This window comes from Kogia breviceps, chromosome 16 (assembly GCF_026419965.1).
Source record: "Kogia breviceps isolate mKogBre1 chromosome 16, mKogBre1 haplotype 1, whole genome shotgun sequence".
NCBI classification, from domain to species: Eukaryota; Metazoa; Chordata; class Mammalia; order Artiodactyla; family Physeteridae; genus Kogia; species Kogia breviceps.
In genome coordinates, this window is record NC_081325.1 from 15052948 (window position 1) to 15072605 (window position 19658).

Below are 19658 nucleotides of genomic sequence, written 5' to 3' on the forward strand. Positions count from 1 at the left end.
TTTATTTTGTGATTAAAAAGAGGTTTCTAACACACTCTTAAAGATTTCTGCCTTCTCTAACCTCCCATATTCCAATTATTTCACTTATAACAGAGAGTTACCAAACTGAAGGGGTCACCTGAAATATCCAAGATAGTTATCTGTTAACAGCAGATAAGTGAAGTTAATAAATGAAGTTTTATTAAGGTTTATGCAGTTTGACTACAGCTAGCTTTAGCTGATATTAATATCAGCTCTGCTTTTTCCATCTTGTTCGTTGCCCATTCATTCATTAAAGAAATAATCAGTGAACACCTACTCTGTGCCAGGGACCAAATGGGTACCCGGTGAGGACACCAGGCACAGACCTTAAACTCCTTCCAAGTCGAGTTATAGGAGTCGATTGTTGTTTTCAATATGTGTGGTCTAATTGAAAGACCTTGGGTAGAAGAGTCTAATCTGTGCTGTCCAATATGGTAGCCATTAGCCATGTGTAGCCATTGAGCATTCAAAATGGGGCTAGTCCGAATTGGGATATGCTGTGCGTGTTAAATACATACCAGATTTCAAAGACTTAGTACCAAAAAAAAAAAAAAAGAAAAGAATGCAAAATATTACATTAAAGTTATTTTATATTGATGGCATATTAAAATGCAATATGTTTGACATATTGGGTTAAGTAAACTATTGTTAAAATTGGTTTCACATGCTTCTCTTTACTTTTTGAAATATGGCTACTGGAAAATTTAAAATTACATGGGTGCCTCACATTGTGATCCCATTGAACCCTGCTGGTCTAGATACTTGAGTGTTAGGCCTGAATGTACTGAGTAATCTTGGGCAAGCCGATTACCTTCTCTGTGGCTTAAGTTCGACACGTGTAAACTAGTGCCTTGCTCAAGTGAAAGCTGCAAAGGAACAAAGTAAATCTGGATTAGTTTTTATTAGTTACGTACCTATATTGCTTACTTCTATAATACTTTAAAAATATCTATAAGATGATATGTAAATTGAATAGCTTCAGCTACAAGTCCAAAATAAGTGGAGAATTAAAACTACTTGCAATCTGGGCTTCCCTGGTGGCGCAATGGTTAAGAACCTGCCTGCCAACGCAGGGGACACAGGTATGAGCCCTAGCGGGGGAAGATCCCACATGCCGTGGAGCAACTAAGCCCGTGCGCCACAACTACTGCGCCTGCGCTCTAGAGCCCACAACCCACAGCTACTGAAGCCCGTGCGCCTAGAGCCTGTGCTCCGCAACAAGAGAAGCCGCTGCAATGAGAAGCCCGCGCACCGCAACGAAGACGCAAAAGCAGTCAAAAGTAAAATTAAAACCAAAAACTACTGCAATTTTCCTCAACAATAGTTTCCAACTTGGGCAGCATTGTAAATGTCATTTTTCTCTTGGGGTACTCTTCTTTCTTCCTATTCTTCCCCTTTTCTACCATCTGACACAGATCAGCAGACTTTCTCTTGTCCCTTCAACAGGCACTATCTCCCCAAATATAAACCTGCTGCCCTACATTAGTCACTTACTAGTAGTGGTAGAAATTTATATCAGTATGGTACCTTTCACAGGTCATTTGCACTTTGCCCTTTCCTTTTAAATATGGAATTTAAACTATTGTTTGCCTTTGTTGAAGAAACAAATCAGTAAGGACATGTAAACTCACTCATCATGTCACAGTTTCTTTAAGAGCAGTATACCAGATTTAACATACCTTTCTTTCAGTATAGACAAATACTTTTAAAAGTCCTGTGGAATAGGCTGAAAGAAAATGAAGGGTTCATTAAGATGGCATCTAGAGCAGGGGTCCCCAACCCCCGGGCCGAGGACAGGTACCGTTAGGAACCGGGCCACACGGCAGGAGGTGAGCGGTGGGGCGAGCGAGCAAAGCTTCATCTCCTCCTCCCCACCACTCCGCATCGCTCACATTACCGCCGGAGCCATCCCCACTCGCCGCCCCCCCTTCCGAGGAAAAACTGTCTTCCACGAACCCGGTCCCTGGTGCCAAAAAGGTTGGGTACCGCTGTAGAGGTTACATTGATTGCACTGTGTTCTTCAATTTTACAGGAACGAACAGATAAGTGACCTGAGTGATCTACCTAGTCCCATTTAGGCTCCAATTCCTTTAGACAGAGATTCTAAGCAGACAAAAAGACCTGGCTGTGGTGAACGAGAAAATGCGCTAAGATAACGAGTCCATGTCCAGAAGTGATCAAACTCTAGCTTACCAGGAGGATCAAATGAAATCAAGTAGGAATTAGTCAGGGAGCCAAGTAACTTGTTCCTAGGATGTGAATGTTAATAGTTCCCTCCAAAATAGCGCACTCAGTAACATCTGATGGATAGAATGTAATGTTGGCAAAATTATTTTTGGCACCTAGAAAGTTTAATTAGAAATCCATGTCTACAGCCTATTTTTTAACGAGTGTTTATTAAAATCACAGGATGAAATAGTCATCTTAATTACCAGTGGCATATGGATTGACAATTACTCTCCCTTAAACTGTCAGGGTGTTAAAACTGCACTTCAAGATCAACTTCTCAATGACTGCAGGAATAGCTACCCTTAGAAACTGCTATCTCAAAGGACTTCAGTGCAAAGGCACCTCTCCTGCTGACCACGTTAGGAGATAATGAGGAGTGTTAACTACTACACAGCTGCGAATTCAAATAATTTGCTTGGTGGATGGTTTTCTTTCGATATATTTTTGTTGGTGATTCAGGTTGTCGTTTTGTGATTTGAGGAGTTTACTTTTAACCCCATGACAAAATGATAAATGAGAGCTACCATGTTATAAATTGTTCAGTAACTCACATGTATGATTCCTGTTGCCACCTCGGGGTGGAAGGAGAAATAGACCTATCAGAAAACCTGACTCAAACTTCTAAGCAGTATGATCTGACCTAAGCCCGTTTCCTCTTGTGTAAAAGAAGATAGTTGTATTTTCCCTGCTATTCTGCAGAGCTATTCTGAGAATTAAGGATGATAACCTTTGTTAGGTGATCTTAAGACCGCCCTCAGCTTTGCTTGGAATATGATAAAGTGTGAAAGAGTAGAAAAAGCATGGGCCAAAGGCTGGGGTCTATTATTGGCAGGACTACTCCAGAAGGAAGTGGGAAATTTCTGTGGGAAATTTGCTTTATTTCTTTGAGTCTTAACTTTCCTCTCTCTCTCTTTCTATCCTTCATCTCTCTATCCATTCATTCAATCATCCACACATACATATAAATATAACTGTGGGGAAGAATGAAAATATCGAGTAGCCTTATTTGTGAACTTAACACGATGTCTGAAAAGTCGTAGATGCTCAATAAATAATTATTAGTTTATCCTCCATGACCCCAATCCACCTGCAAAATACAAAAGAAGAAAGTATAAATTGTAAGAAGACACTTCAACTACTTATTTTTGAGCCCTCTTAAATATTACATGTAATCTTTTTAAAAAAGCATGGTTTTATTGTAGTATATGAATTAATACAGATAATACAAAAGGAAATTTATCCCCTTTAGATAGTTTTTTGGTTGAAACATCTATTACATGTAATCTTAAATGTTACATGTCACTACTTAATATATTTGCCTCCAGGCCTTTCCTGCTTTATTTCCTCTTCCTCTATATAATAATTTAAAAGTAACTTACAGCACTGTTATTCATAATTTCCAGCAAAAGCTGGAAATAACCCAAATGTTCATCAACTGATGAATGGATAAATAAGATGTGGTATATGCATACAGTGGGGTGCTATTCAGTAATAAAAGTATTGAAACATGCTACACTGTGGATGAACCTTGAAAACATTATGCTAAGTGAAGGAAGCCTGTCACAAAAGACCATATGTTGTGTGATTCCATTTATATAAAATGTTCAGAATAGGCAAATGCCTAGAGACAGAAAGTAGGCTAGTGATTTCCAGGGACTACGGAGGGAGGATGGAATCAGGGGACGACTGCTAATGGAAATGGAATTTCTCTTGGAAGTGATGACAATGTCCTAAAAGTGATTGCAGTGAAAGTTGCACAACTCCCTGAGTATATTAAATAACATGGATCTGTCCACTTGAAATAGGTGAGTTACATGGTATATGAACTATATCCTAATAAAGCTGCTACAAAAAAACAAAAAGCACTGTTTTAGTATGCTCAAAATAATGTACTTTAGCTTAAAGATTTCTGCTGCCTATCCTTTGCTGCAAAGGAAAGTAGTAGAGTAATAACTAGTTAATTGCTGCAAAATTAAGTGAGGGGGACAGTAGTGTTATAAATGCTGTCATTTCCTTTCCTCAATGATTAACTCGAAACCTTCAGATAAGTGAAAGGAGAAAATGGCTTGCACAAAATTAAGCTGGTTTAATTAGCAACACTGAATCGTGTTGATAGATATAATTTTATTGTTTTAGGTCCTAAACCTAGTGCAGTCCTATGTGACTCTTCGAGTCCCTCTGTATGTCTCCTACGTGTTCCATTCCCCTGTTGGGGTAGGAGGCTGGCAGCATTTTGACTTGAAGTCAGAGCTTCGTCTAACTTTCGTGTATGACACTGCCATCTTGTGGACTGATGGAATTGTCAGCCCCCCCGAAGCTGAACTCCAAGGTGAGTTAACAGAGACTTGGAAAACTGGTTTTCTTACCTATTTGAATGACTTAAGAGAAATTTTTACTGCAGCTAAAAATAATAGAAGCACCTTTCAATGTATTTTATTTTTATAGTCAATATTTTAAAATAATTTCATTTCTGTCATGGAAAAACTTCTTTCAATTATATCAGTGCATCAAATTTTGCATAGTATGTGACTGTTAAATGTAATGTCCATTTTAGGTGATTAATCATTCATGTGTTACTCAACACAATCTCTCTCTCTCTAGATTTTAGAAAATGGATAGGGAAAGTTCCAATTGAAAGTAAGGAATGAACCCAAGAGAAAAAGTTACACATTTTTGTTTCTGAACACGGGAGATGCATTTTAAAGCCCAGTATAAATTGTGTCCTGGATTCTAGTTCTGGGTCTATAGCTAAGTAACTGTGATCTCAAACATATTGCTTGAACTTTGGCAGTCAATTTCTTATGAAAGATAGACTAGACTTCTAATATTCTTTCAGTTTAAAAATTCTATTATTCTACAATACTTTAGCTGAATGTCTTGGAACAGTGGTGCGTGCCACTACAATTTGGGCCCTAAAATCATCTGCATAACTTTGTTTCAGTCTTGATGTCAGAATCATAATTCAAAGTCCACAAGGAGGAAGCTAATTAATCCATTAGTAGAATTAGTGCTGTTTCTTTTCAGGCATATACTGCTGTTCAGGTTCCATGCATGTCTAACCATCATCACTTCTTACGAGCCAGAGGGAAAATACTGTTGGTAGGACATCTCAAAGTGTGTTGTCTTAAACAGATTAAAATTACCTTAAAGCTATGCGAAAGGTAATATGATCACCCTAAATAATCATTCTAGATCATTTCAAATGTTTTAAATCCATGTCTTGCCTTAGGAAATGTATATTAAGTGAATCTTAATGCAGATCCATCTCTTGGTTCTCAACTTCTGCTTAAGGATCTCATGCTTCCTTCTTCTATCTGCAGCCAACTTTGGTGAACTTTCTAAATTTCTTGGGGAAGTTTTGGAGTTTTCATTAAGCCTATAACATTTGGAATTACTCTGCAGAGCACAAACCTGTTTCCACCTACGTGTCCAAATCTTCAAAATTTGATCAGTTCATCCTGTCTCTCAATTTACAGCATAATTTCTATAGACTAAAGCTTTAAGAAATATCTTGGCCTATTGTAATCACTCTGTATATTTCATATGGACCTCATTCATGTGACCTAATTCTGTTCTGCCTGCCTCCTAGACAGCTTTTCCTGTTAGAAAACAAAACAAAACAAAACAAGAATATTTCTGCCTCTCTGATCACTCAAAATTTTTCTGGTAATACCTTTTGGCTAGAATGCTTAAAGATGAGAGGAACCTGAATTTGGTTTTGGAAGAAACCCCAGACGTTAGGAGTCCTTGGTCACCAATATTCCCACTCTTGTGTCCCATCCCATCATAGGTTCTCTCTACCCAACGAGCATGCGCATCGGTGAAGAGGGCCGTTTGGTCGTGAACTTCAAGACAGAGGCTCAATTCCATGGCTTGTTTGTGCTGTCACATCCCGGTAAGCCCCATTACCCTTACATAGCCACTCCCCACACGACAAGGATATAGTTGTTCCATAGTTGCACGTGTTTCAGCATGCTTCCTTATGAGCTTTGAAGCCCTTAATTTCAAACGAACCATGTACGTACAAATATCTACATGAGGGCTTGATCATTGCTCAGCTACGTCTTATAAACTACAAAATCATCACTGTAGAATTTTAGAGAAAATACCAAATGGTTAAAGTAAATTTAAAAGAAAACTCTACTTGGAGTTCCCTGGTGGCCTAGTGGTTAGGATTCCGTGCTTTCACTGCCGTGACCTGGGATCAATCCCTCGTCGGGCAACTCAGGTCCTGCAAGCAGCGCAGCGTGGCCAAAAAAATAAAGAAAGAAAAGAAAACTCTACTGAGTAATTTTAAGAGTTTTCCTTTAGATTGAGAACATAGCCACAACTTTCCCATTCTCTACTTCAAATGTGTTGTCCAAAAATTCGAATTTTAGGTCATTTGTTCAGCGAGCACAGCTCTTTTCTAGGTACTGTAGGAAACCTTTATAATGGAGACAGAAGTGCCACTTCATGATTACACTTGTTTCAGACATGTTAACTAATTATCTTAAGTATTAGCTATGTAATTTTACTAATTTGATGGATTGTGCTGTGACTATCAATAATGTGGCAGTCACTAATGTCCCGTGTCTAAGCTTTTATAAAAAATTTCATTTCATTAGAAATAATGTTTTATTTGACTTCGCGTTACTAACCGGTTTGCACATTTTACTGGTGTGCGAACTCATGTCAGATTTGGAAGAGGGAAATAATTCACGCACTGTCTTCTGTGTCCTTCTTTTTTCTGGGTCGGACGGACAGAATAAGTCTGAAAATTCAGGAAGAGAAAGACAGTTTGCTGTATTTTTGTGAGTCTGAGCTCTGAAATACAGAACCAAAAAGAATCATTTTGCTTTATTGTAATTGACTGTTCTGGAAAAGGAGGATTTCCTGGTCTTTACAGTTCCCTTCCGCATGTCTACCTTCCTATTAAACTGATTCTTTGTTTAGATATGATTGAGGCAATCTAATTAAAATTAGAGTCCATTTATAAATTGGGTGTGCCTTGCTCTGTGGATGCAAATAGTCTGAGGTTCTGTTCATAGCTTCAGTGCATAATGAGTGCATTCACATCAGCCTTTATTGAACGGCTGTGCCCCCCTGGAAAGTAGCCCTGAACTATTTGAGCATTTCTGTACAATTATTTTTTGGCAGCATTATACAGAGTGGAAAAAGCACTGCATTAGGAATCAGAAGGCACACATCCCAGCTGTGTGATCCCGGGAAAATCACACAGTCACTCTCAGCCCAGTTTCTTTAACTGCGAAATGAGGATTATTTTACCAACCCTGCTACTTTGCAGGCTTATTATAAGAATAAATGCAAATACGGGATCATAAGGCACTTTGAAAACTCCAAACTGTTATGAACTCTTTTAACCACTAGACCATTCTTGTTCTTGGCATTTTTCTAGCGGCCTTCACAAGCTCCATGATCATGTCAGTTGATCACCCAAGTCTAATGTTTTCCCTGCGTCTCGTCAGGAGTGAACCAACCTATAATCAGCCAGTCCAGCAATGGAGCTTTGTATCTGACTTTGCAGTAAGTGACAAAGGCTCTTAATTTTCCCTTGCTGCTGCCTTTGACTACATCTCAGGTTTTTAAATGAAAAACATGAATGTCCTCTCTGCTCCTTAAAGGTACGTGACTACTCGGGGACCTATACTGTAAAACTGCTGCCGTGCACCACTCCATCACATCAGGAGTACCGCCTGCCAGTCACCTGCAACCCCAGAGAGCCTATCACTTTTAACCTTGACATCCGATTCCAACAGGTGTGTCTCACAGAATTCTTCTCCCATGTAGAAGCCCACTTTGTTAAAGTCATCAGTAAAAAAAAAATTTTTTCTCACCCAATGACTTCAATTCTTACATGCTGAGAAAAAAAGGAAGTCAGGCAGGAAGGGAACAAGGGAGGAAGGAAAGAAGAAAGAATTGCCCTTTATCCGTTGCTGGTTCGGCATATAAAATCCACAGGTTAAGAGTATGCAAGGGTTATTTTTTTTCTTATGGGATCTGATCTCCCGGAGTTTGCTGCCTTGGAGATCCGAGAATTTTTCCCAGAGTTCCGTACTTCTTCATCTTGTTCTTGATCATCAAGGAGAATAAATATCCTGTAGATCATGCGACCTCAGAGTACCTAATTGCCAATAGGTATTAAAAGAAATGTGATGGCATCTTTTGCCCAAGAACTCTTACTAAATGTTGGCCTTCCACTGTTTACAAGTCCCTTATGCATTCCAGTAAACCAGTGGAAATGAGCTCAAGCAATGCTAGTTAGTCCCATTCGAAAAATGATTTAACCTTGACAGTTTTGTCTTCTTAAGAAGGACAAAGTCACTGTTACAATTCCCTAAGAAGTTGGTTTGGCTGGACATGAAAAATTTTTTTTTTTTTTTTTTTTTTTGCGGTCCGGACGCGCAGGCTCAGCGGCCACAGCTCACGGGCCCAGCCACTCCGCGGCATGTGGGATCTTCCCGGACCGGGGCACAAACCCGCGTCCCCTGCATCGGCAGGCGGACTCTGAACCACTGCGCCACCAGGGAAGCCCTGGACATGAAAATTTCAGTGCAGTGTTTACCATTCTTTATGTCAGCGTACAATGCATGTGTGTATCTGCAAATAATGTGTTTGTGCACCACCAGAACCATCAACAACACATAAAAGGGCCTTTACCCTTGGTTTTAGGTCAGTGATCCAGTGGCAGCTGAGTTTAGCTTGAACACCCAAATGTACCTACTCTCCAAGAAGAGTCTCTGGTTGTCTGATGGATCCATGGGATTTGGACAAGAGAGTGATGTTGCCTTTGCAGAAGGTATCACTTTACAAATGAGAGGGCTGCTCAACTGTTTGCCATTATATCTGTTGTCCTTTATTGGGATTGTGTTTGAGGGGGACAATTATAACCTCCTTTATGGTTTTGAGATTATAACTGGGTCTTTATGATTTTGGCAGGGAGGGGTCACTGAAATTGGATATATGTCACAGGATGGTTTTTATTCTGGGGAAGTTAACCTCTATTTCCCTTATCGAAATGACTTTTGAAACAAGTCTGGATTTTTTTCCTTGAATGTTTTTTTCAATTTGCATACACACCAGTACTGCAGCTACATGAGAATATATAGTTCATGGGCAAGGATTGTGCCTGGCTTGTTTAGTGGTATATTCCCAGAATCTAGCAAAATACCTAGTACACATGGTAGGTTTCAGTAGTAGCTGTGAAACAGATGATGAAATACCAGGGAGTTTCCTTAAACCCTCTTTCAAAATCAAATAAAGCTGGGCTTGGGGAGGGAAGGATTAAGAGTTTGGGATTAGCAGATGCAAACTAGTATATACAGAATGGATAAACAACAAGATCCTACTGTATAGCACAGGGAACTATGTTCAATATCCTGTGATAAACCATAATGGAAAAGAATATGAAAAAGAATATATATATATGTATAACTGAGTCACTTTGCTGTACAGCAGAAATTAACACAACATTGTAAATCAACTATACTTCAGTAAAAATTTTTTTAATTTAAAAAATGTTTACAAATCAAATAAAGCTAATTCAACTTTTTATTGATGTTTTCTTTTTTAGTGTTATTCTATAATGATTTACCTATATCTTGCCAACTAATATACTTATGTAAACTGGACTTTAACCACAATGGGATGTTATGAATGTTAAATTATAGGCCAAGCCTTGAGGTTATTCCCACTACAGACTGAGCATGTGAGGGTCAATAAATCTCCAGTACTTGTGGTCGTCTGCAAAGTGGTCTCATCTGAGGCCTGGGAGTGGACCAGATCCTGAAGCTAACGCAAAAAGTTCTTCAACATTTGATGCCAGATTAGGAAGAGAAGGAAATGCTTTCTAGTGTCATTATTGTCACGAACTGTTTGCAGTGTCACAGAGACATACCTTATCACTTAACAGAAATAACATTTCCACGTCTCTGTTTCAGGCGATACAATTTACGGTCGGGTCATGGTGGATCCTGTCCAGAATCTAGGTGATTCCTTTTACTGCAGCATTGAGAAGGTGTTCCTGTGCACCGGAGCTGACGGCTACGTTCCCAAGTATAATCCAAAGAACGCAGAATACGGTTGCTTGGCTGACTCTCCTTCACTCTTATATAGATTTAAAATTGTGGTAAGTGCTTTGACCCAAACAATGAACTGGGTAGATACTCAAAGCCAATTGTTTCTGTCTTCTGTTTTAAAACAATAGCATCTTTTTAAATGAAACCAAACGGTGGCATTTTATGGTACAGTAAGTCCCCTACATATGAATGAGTTCTGTTCCAAAAGCGCGTTCGTAAGTCCAATTTGTTCATAAGTCCAGCAAAGTTAGCCTAGGTACCCACCTTACGCAATCAGCTATACTGTAGCAGCTACATCACTGCTGTTTTTACGCTTGTTTCTGGACATCCTGGGCTTGAAATAAAGATACTGTATTACCGTACTCTATACAGTCCTATACAGTAAAGTACACAAAAGCACAACCACTTGTAGAGGATGCACGCACATGACAATGTACCCCAGAGACGTGAACTAACTTACGCGATTGGACACGCGAATGCACGTTCACATCTTTGTTTGTTTTTTTGTTTTGTTTTGTGGTACGCGGGCCTCTCACTGTTGTGGCCTCTCCCACTGCGGAGCACAGGCTCCGGACGCGCAGGCTCAGCGGCCATGGCTCACGGGTCCAGCCGCTCCGCGGCATGTGGGATCTTCCCAGACCGGGGCACGAACCCGTGTCCCCTGCATCGGCAGGCGGATTCTCAACCACTGCGCCACCTGGGAAGCCCACGTTCACATCTTTGAAAGTTCGCAACTTGAAGGTTCATATGTGGGGGACTTACTGTAATTGGTACTTGCACAAAACTAATAGGAAAACTTTCTGCATTTGCAAAAGTTGGCATTATCTACAGCAATCCTCGTTTTCCTTATTGCCTAAAGGACAAAGCTCAGCCAGAGACACAAGCCACCAGTTTCGGAAATGTCCTGTTTAATGCCAAACTGGCAGTGGATGACCCTGAAGCTATCTTGTTAGTGAATCAGCCTGGATCCGATGGATTTAAAGTCGACTCAACACCACTCTTTCAGGTGGGCCAATAACAAGCTCACTTACAATAGGTGTGAAACCACATGCAAGTTACTTAACATCTGAGCACCTCAGATGTCTCCCATGTAGAAGGCAGTAATTGTCATATTGCATAGAGTTAATGTGAACTTTGAGTAAAATAACGTGTGTCAACCACACCAGACCATCCTGGGCTCATAGTGAACATTCCATACATGTTAGCTATTATTATGTTGATTAATGTATTCATGTTATTTTAAGTTCTACATGTAATGAAGATCCTTATTCAGTCCAGAATCTAAATCTAAATCTGATGGTTGGGAACGCTGCTCTTATTGTTCGAAACCTCCTTTCGGTTGACTTTTTATGACCACCTTTATAAGAGTGATCTTGTGTGAACTGCTGGACTCAGAGAAACAATTGTGCACAGCCCAGGAATCTCTATTCTTTTTTTATTTTTTTAATATAAAGAAATTTATTTTGAAATAGAATAAAGTTTCAGGGGTACAACACAGTGTCACAATTTTAAAGGTTATACTCCATTTATAGTTATTATAAAATATTGGCTATATTCCCTGTGCTGTACAATATAGCCTTGTAGCTTACTTATTTTAGATATGGTAGTTTGTACCTCTTAATCCCCTACTCCTATCTTGTCCCTCCCCTGCTTTCCTCTCCCCACTAGTAACCACTAGTTTGTTCTCTGTATCTGTGAGTCTGTTTGTTTTCTTATATTTACTAGTTTGTTTTATTTTTTAGATTCCACATATAAGTGGTATTATACAGTATTTGTCTTTCTCTGTCCGACTTATTTTGCTGAGCATAATACCCTCCAAGTCCATCTATGTTGTTACAAATGGCAAAATTTCAATCTTTTTCTGGACGAGTAATGTTCCATTGTACATATATGTACCACATCTTCTTTACCCATTCATCTGTTGATGGACACTTAGGTTGTTTCCATATCTTGGCTATTGTAAATAGTGCTGCGCTGAACATTGGGGTGCATATATCTTCTAGAATAAATGTGTTTGTTTTCTTTGGGTATATACCCAAGAGTGGAATTGCTGGATCATAGGGTAGTTCTATTTTTAGTTTTTTGAGGAACCTCCATGCTGTTTTCCACAGTGGCTGCACCAATTTACATTCCCATCAACAGTGCACAATGGTTCCCTTCTCTCCACATCCTCACCAACACTTGTTATTTGTGTTCTTTTTCATGGTAGCTATTCTGACCAGTGAGAGGTGACAGCTTATTGTGGTTTTCACTTGCATTTCTCTGATGATTAGTGATGTTGAGCATCTTTTCGTGTGCCTTTTGGCCATCTGTATGTCTTCTTTGGGAAAATGTCTACTCAGGTCTTCTGCCTATTTTTAAAATCAGGTTGTATTTTTTTTTTTTTGTATGATTGCTTTACAATGGTGTGTCAGTTTCTGCTTTATAACAAAGTGAATCAGCTATACATATACATATATCCCCATATCTCCTCCCTCTTTCATCTCCCTCCCACTCTCCCTATCCCAGCCCTCTAGGTGGATGCAAAGCACCGAACTGATCTCCCTGTGCTATGCGGCTGCTTCCCACTAGCTACCTATTTTACGTTTGGTAGTGTATATACGTCCATGCCACACTCTCACTTCGTCCCAGCTTACCCTTTCCCCTCCCCGTGTCCTCAAGTCCATTCTCTATGTCTGCATCTTTATTCCTGTCCTGCCCCTAGGTTCTTCAGAACCTTTTTTTTTTTTTTTTAGATTCCATAGATATGTGTTGGCATATGGTATTTGCTTTTCTCTTTCTGACTTACTTCACTCTGTATGACAGACTCTAGGTCCATCCACCTCACTACAGATAACTCAATTTCATTTCTTTTTATGTCTGAGTAATGGAACCTCTATTCTTAAATACTTTATAAACGAAGATAGAAAGTCCTAACCTAAAGATAGAAGGTAGAAAGAGACCCAGGAGACCATAACACTGAGCTGACAAGTGAGACAAATTCAGAGATGTGTCCACATTGTGAATCCTTGGGGGAGCAAGTGCATCTTTTAGGATGTTTACTGAAAATTGTCCAGACAGGATGGGCTGGAGAAATATGTTATCTTTATTCCTCGTAAAGAAGGATGCTTGAGAAAGCATGTCTGTTCTTCTGAATCTTTTCAAACAGGAAGTTAAGTTAAAGGATGATTTGTTTTGTTTTGTTTTTGTTTTTAACGTTAACTCTGAAGGCACTTGACCTCTTCTAAAAACTGAAGGCTTCAAAGAGCCATCAGAAAATGCCTTCTTTTCACAAACCCTGGAAAAGCAGAAAAACCGACCTTTTCTATGGCCTTATGTGTAAAATACACAGCAAGCCATGCTGGAAAAGAGTCTTGAGGTTCAGAAGGTCTGAGCTCTAGTCCTGCCTCTGATACTAACTTAGACTTGACATTAGTCAAGTCACTTAACTGCTACGTATTCTCATTTACTCATTTTTTACTATTTAATTGTTATACAATTTTTAAAAGGTTACACACTCCCTTTACAGTTATTACAAAATACTGGCTCTATTCCCCGTGTTGTACAATACATCCCTGTGGCCTGTCTTACACCCAATAGTTTGTACTCCTACTCCCCTACCCTTGTATTGCCCCTTCCTCCCTTCCCACTGCTAACCCCTAGTTTATGCTCTATATCTGTGTCATTCGCTCATCTTTTAAATGAGTAAGTGAGACGGTGTGATCCGGCGTTCTCTGCAGCCCTGACAAGTCATAGCTTACCAAATATTTACCACCACATATGCTCCAGGAAGAGTTGCACAGCATATTTTATCGAGTGCTTTGCACAAAGCCTTGCGCATACGACACGTGTAAAAATATTAAGTCTATGAATTCTGCAGACTAAGTTAAATGATTTTTTTTTTTTTTTTTTTTTTTTTTTGTGGTACGCGGGCCTCTCACTGCCGTGGCCTCTCCCGTTGCGGAGCACAGGCTCCGGACGCGCAGGCTCAGCGGCCATGGCTCACGGGCTCAGTTGCTCCGCGGCACGTGGGATCTTCCCGGACCGGGGCACGAACCCGCGTCTCCTGCATCGGCAGGCGGATTCTCAACCACTGCGCCACCAGGGAAGCCCTTAAATGATTATTATCTCTGCCATGAGTTTCTCTTGCAAAGAATCGTGAAGTTTTAGGTTGGCATAAGCTTTAATTTTCTAATGAATAGAGTTGTGTTTTCTAGGTCGCTCTGGGTCGAGAATGGTACATACACACCATCTACACAGTAAGATCCAAAGACAACGCCAATCGAGGCCTCGGCAAACGAAGCGTGGAGTACCAGTACCACTCTCTGGTGAGTAAAGGGGAGCCCCGGGCAACTAGCAAGAGCCGGAAGAAGAGGGAAATCAGGAGCACACCCCCGCTGGTGTGGGAAATCGGGGCTGAAAACGACCGAGGAACAAACATCCAGCACATCGCCCTGGACCGCAGCAGCAGCAAGCAGAGCCCCCGGGGGAGGGTTCCTCCTGACGGCGTCCTGCCCCGGGAGCTCAACCGCCCCACCTCTGAGGTCAGCCTGGTCACGGTGGTGGGGGGCGTCGCGGTGGGACTCCTCGCCCTCTCCCTCACTGCCGTGGCAGTGATGCTGCGCCGCCAGGGCAAGAGAGTCACCAGGAGGAAGGACACCCCCGAGGGCTCCGGCAGCACCGAGCCTATGATGCCCCCGCGGGGCCCCCACAGCGACAGCTCAGAGGTTTGATGGCCACAGGTGGAATTCAGCCTTTTCCTCAAGCGCGCAGGAAAAGACAATAGAAACCCAGTGCTTCTGTCAACAGCAGAGAATTGGGAACTTCCGTGACAAAGCTGCTCAGAGGACCTGACTGTACTAGTGAACGTTGATTTGCATTCTGTCCACTCGTTCAGGCATCAAAGGACAAACTCAGACCACAGACCGCATCTTTCCTCTTGCCCAGAAGGCATCAAGTATGTATCCAGATGCACACAGAGCCATAGATGGGCTGTGAGGAATGTACTTCTCATCTTAGGCATTTTCTCTACACAGTAGAGACGAACCTGTTCAACGGTGCTACCAGACTCCTTCAGAAGTTTAAGAGGAGTCTATTGTTGCTATATTAGTATGTCTTGAAGGTGCAATTATCACATTGTTTATTCATTGTGTAACAGTTTATTACTAAAAAGGTTTTAATGGGTAGTCTGGAAGAATGAGGAATGCACTGTTTATTGTGACAAGTTTTCTAATAGGCGAAGACAGCATGGAATTATGACCGAGGGTAGCTCAGCCCACAAATCACATTTTTTCCTACTTGAGAGAGAGTGGAAGGAAAGACAGAGGGACAGTAACTCACTCACTTCAATTTGGATTGTTTCTCGTCTTCATCGGACCCTTCTTGTTTCGTTTGCTTATTTAATTTTAAATTAAGCCAAAGAATATGTTAAGTCTGGAGAAGATTGTTGAAGAGTGACTGCTCTGTTCAGGTACCTGGTCAGAAATAGAATTCTTGCATGATAATACGGTATTGGTGTTCACCTGAGAGGGTTGGTGACATTCTGATGATGAAGAAATGCCATAGAGTTAGATTCACATTTACAAGACAATGTTCTTTAAGAACTGAGCCTAGATGTTTGCAGTATTGAACCCATAAATGATCAGGACAAATATCATTCTGATGGTGAAGGGAGAAAGTGGTATTTATTAATATAATATGTTTAACCAAAGTGCCTCTTACCTATACTTTATAGAATAAAAGAACATTTGAACAATGACATATGAGTTTAACCCTCACAACAGCATCACACAGCAAGGTCCAAAACTCAAATTGTCCAGAAGACATTTTATTAGCTTTCTAATAGACACCTGGTCCAAACGATGGGAACCCCTTCATCCGTCATTCCAGAGATGATCTTAGAGGTGGCCAACATCACTGATCATATTCTTTTTTTTTTTTTTGGCCATGCCTCGCAGCATGCGGGATCTTAGTTCTCCAACCAGGAATCGAACCTGTGCCCCCTGCAGTGGAAGCACAAAGTCCTATCTACTGGACCACCAGGGAAGCCCCCATATTCTTCTTTGATCAAAGAAGAAAACTTCACTTTCTGGCATCTTCACTTCAGTGAACTGATGCAGTGTGGCCCATCTCAGTGCCTAAAAATATAACTTGGAATACTGCTTACAGTGCTAAAAACCAAGCAACTTGAGTGAGCTTGCTCGGCAAGCTTCTCATTGTCTTTCTAAGCAACGTGCTTTCATCAAATAGCAGAATTTTCGATTGGAAAGGGAAAATGTCAGTAGTTTAGTGACCAATCTTCCAAAAGCTAGTAAATGTATTTCAAACGAAAATAAGGTCAGGAGAAAAAGAACCTGACCTAGAGACTAAGCCTCAAGTGCTGCTTGGGGTCCTCTTTCATTTCTAGTTATAACCTGGCCAAGCTGGACATCCTGGTGGAATGGAGACTTTTAGAAGGCTAACCTCTCCTCAGGCCATACAGTCATTTCCAGCTTGGTGTCTGTGAGCACAAACCATTTCTTGATTGAAAAAAGGAAGCGACACTGGTGCTGGGAGAGAGGCCAAATGGATCCAATACTTGCCTCTCTTCTTAGGGGCAGCTCTGCACTTGACTTTCAAAGTCTTTTAAAGGATAGATTAGACCGTAGTCTCCTTCCATTAGGGAATATACAAATGTCACCTACAACTCAAAGGTCTCCCAAAGGACTTATATAAAGAGAAAGTACTGTATAACCCAGGAGATCACTTATGAAATAAACATGAATACTTTCTTAATGATCCCCTTTTCTTTTGCTTTGCCCTCTGGTAGATGCTTAGCTACTTCTTTGGCTACCTCGTAACTTGTATAGGAATGAGCGTGACTTAAGCAACTTCAAATAGTGTGTGGACTTTTTACTACTTAGCATTGGATTCAGTGTGTGTAGACTGTTAGGACCTAAGTACTCTCAGTTGACTTTATGTTAGGCTAGTAGTTAAGATGCTTCTGAGCCTGACTGTCATACAGCCTTAGGGGTCTCTGTGACTAAATATGTTATCAATGAAGCATCATTACAAGAAGTCTATTTTGAGCCTTTGAGCCAGGCTGGTTTTTTACCAAATTTCTCTCTACAGTGCATTGTTCTAATGAGACGACTTTGGATAAATTGGAGTGCTTATATAATTACAGAACACATCCTTTCCTAACAAAGAAAAATCTCTCCCTCTCTGCCCATCTCCTTCTCTCTTTCTCCCCCTCTTCTCTTCTTCCTTCCTTTCCTCCCAGTGAAAAACGAGAGTCTGTGGGAAATAAGCAGAGTTTCTTAAGTGTAAACTTGGATTTCTGCATCATTTTCTTAATATTTATGTACTTAATACGTGACTTAATAAACATTTAATCAAAAACTCTTTTTAGTGGAAAAAAGAATCAGACACAATGCTTTGTTGTGCGATAAAACAGATCCTTAGTTTCAATATTTTGTTTTTAGAGAATTATTCTGGTATAATCAGAATAAATACATAAAATAACTTCCATAGAGGACAGGATATAAGCAGTAATAGCTCCTTAGATACTCATAGCTTCTGACTCCAACGAAAACAAGGTCTTCTTGACATTATATAGTAAACACAAAACACAAAACAATATTAAGCTTTAGTGGCTCACCTGGTATATGAACCATGACACATGAAAACATCTAAGTGTGTTTTAACAATGGTTTTATTTATTTCAGTTAATTCCCTCAGTTAATGTTTACCAAATGCTCCCCTAGGATTAGCCACTTTGAGAGATTACATGGAAACCAAGCTACTCTCCCTGCCCTTGGGCAGGTTGCCATCAAATGTGGCTCTTTCTTTGGACTAAAGGGATCAAGATTTGTACTAGTTTCTCTCCTGGACAAAGAACACAGCAGGCCCATCTGTGAACTATAATTTAAAAATCTCCCTAGAGTACCAGCAGTAGGGTCTACTCTTCTCCATCTAAAGAACCCCACATGTTATGGATCATTCTGAACACACTCTAATACAAAAGATTTCAAATCAGTAATTTAATGGAATCATCCTTTGCAAACCCACACAGAGAAAGTACATTGCAGAGATGTAGGTGGCCCTGCATATTCTTTTCCTCTTGATGGAAGACACACCCCCTTTATTCCAAGAATGGGATATAACACCTAAACTCTTCTTCTAGTTCTGTAACATCATCAGCACCTCCTGAAGTCCACTCTTTCATAAGCATCACAATGTGTGAACAATATGAGGAAAGGTCAGCTGGAATTCTGCTGCCATACTATACTGCACAGCATTTGTGACAAGAGGACCAACTCTTGTGAAGGGATTCAGCTCTGTAAGCAACAAAAGAGCCTCTTTATCAAGTCTTCTTACCTCTAATTATTTTCCAAGTTACCAACTCCAAAGTCAATTTTAAAAATGAAAACAGAACTGTGTAAAACCCACAGAGAGCCCTTCCTCATACAAATCAGTGCTAAAGGGTACAGCAGCCCCCAACTGAGACATATTAGAGTAACAACAGAGTGAAATGTAATGACATTTAGATTTTAAAAGTTGGAAATTTGATTTCAGCTACTGCTTTGAAAATATCTATTTAGTATCAACTTAAAAATCAACTTAGTCCTTTAATAGGAAAAAAAATTGTTTAAGATGCAAATGGTTTACAAATTAGAAATTTACGTAATTGTATTAATATGAAAACAAACACATTATGGTTCTTTGAAACTTTCATTTTTTTTCTAGCCATGATAGCAATAATAAAACGATGAAAACAGGGGTCTTCACTCACCATATGGCAAATGAATGGGAATCAAAGATTCCACATTCCAACTTGTCAAGGCTTAGAAATGTATAATTTGGCCAGAAACTATAAATACTACTGTTATCTCTCTCTCTCTCTCTCTCTCTCTCTCTCTCTCTCTCTCTCTCTCTCTCTCTCACACACACACACACACACACACACACACACACACACACACACGTGCATAAAAAAACAGCCAAACAACTCATTTCAAACGACCCAAAAAAACATAGTTCTACCTGAAAATGCCCATTTTGAAGATTTTCAAGGTCAACGCAATTGTCATTTATAAAAACAGACTATAGTGGGAGTTTCTTTGACATTCATTCAAAGGTTAATATGTTTCCTTAAGATTTTTCTCCTAGAATTGATCCCAGTATTACATGATAATGACACAGGAATTCTTAGAAAATGTCTTCCATAGGTTCAAAATATTCCTCACTGTTTGTTTGTTTCCAAATCCTTGGATGTTAAGAACATAATACTTTGAGATTTTGGTAGTTTTTTTTATTTTGATACGAGATTTTAAAACAGAAGTGCATGGTATTTTCCTACCGTTTTTACTA

General features: G+C 40.0%; 1 protein-coding gene across 2 annotated transcripts in view; it reads left to right on the forward strand.

The window, feature by feature from the left end:
• The window catches only part of FREM2 (FRAS1 related extracellular matrix 2), a 210410-nt gene extending 194345 nt beyond the window's left edge, over nucleotides 1-16065 (forward strand). For both annotated transcript variants that reach the window (XM_067016848.1, XM_059042124.2), the window contains 8 exons: nucleotides 4387-4579; nucleotides 6041-6145; nucleotides 7649-7776; nucleotides 7875-8009; nucleotides 8923-9049; nucleotides 10191-10378; nucleotides 11188-11334; nucleotides 14525-16065. In XM_067016848.1, coding sequence (XP_066872949.1) covers nucleotides 4387-4579; nucleotides 6041-6145; nucleotides 7649-7776; nucleotides 7875-8009; nucleotides 8923-9049; nucleotides 10191-10378; nucleotides 11188-11334; nucleotides 14525-15040 — 1539 coding nt within the window. In that variant the 3' untranslated portion in view covers nucleotides 15041-16065. The remainder of the gene's footprint in view (nucleotides 1-4386; nucleotides 4580-6040; nucleotides 6146-7648; nucleotides 7777-7874; nucleotides 8010-8922; nucleotides 9050-10190; nucleotides 10379-11187; nucleotides 11335-14524) is intronic.
• The last annotated feature ends 3593 nt before the right edge of the window (nucleotides 16066-19658 follow it).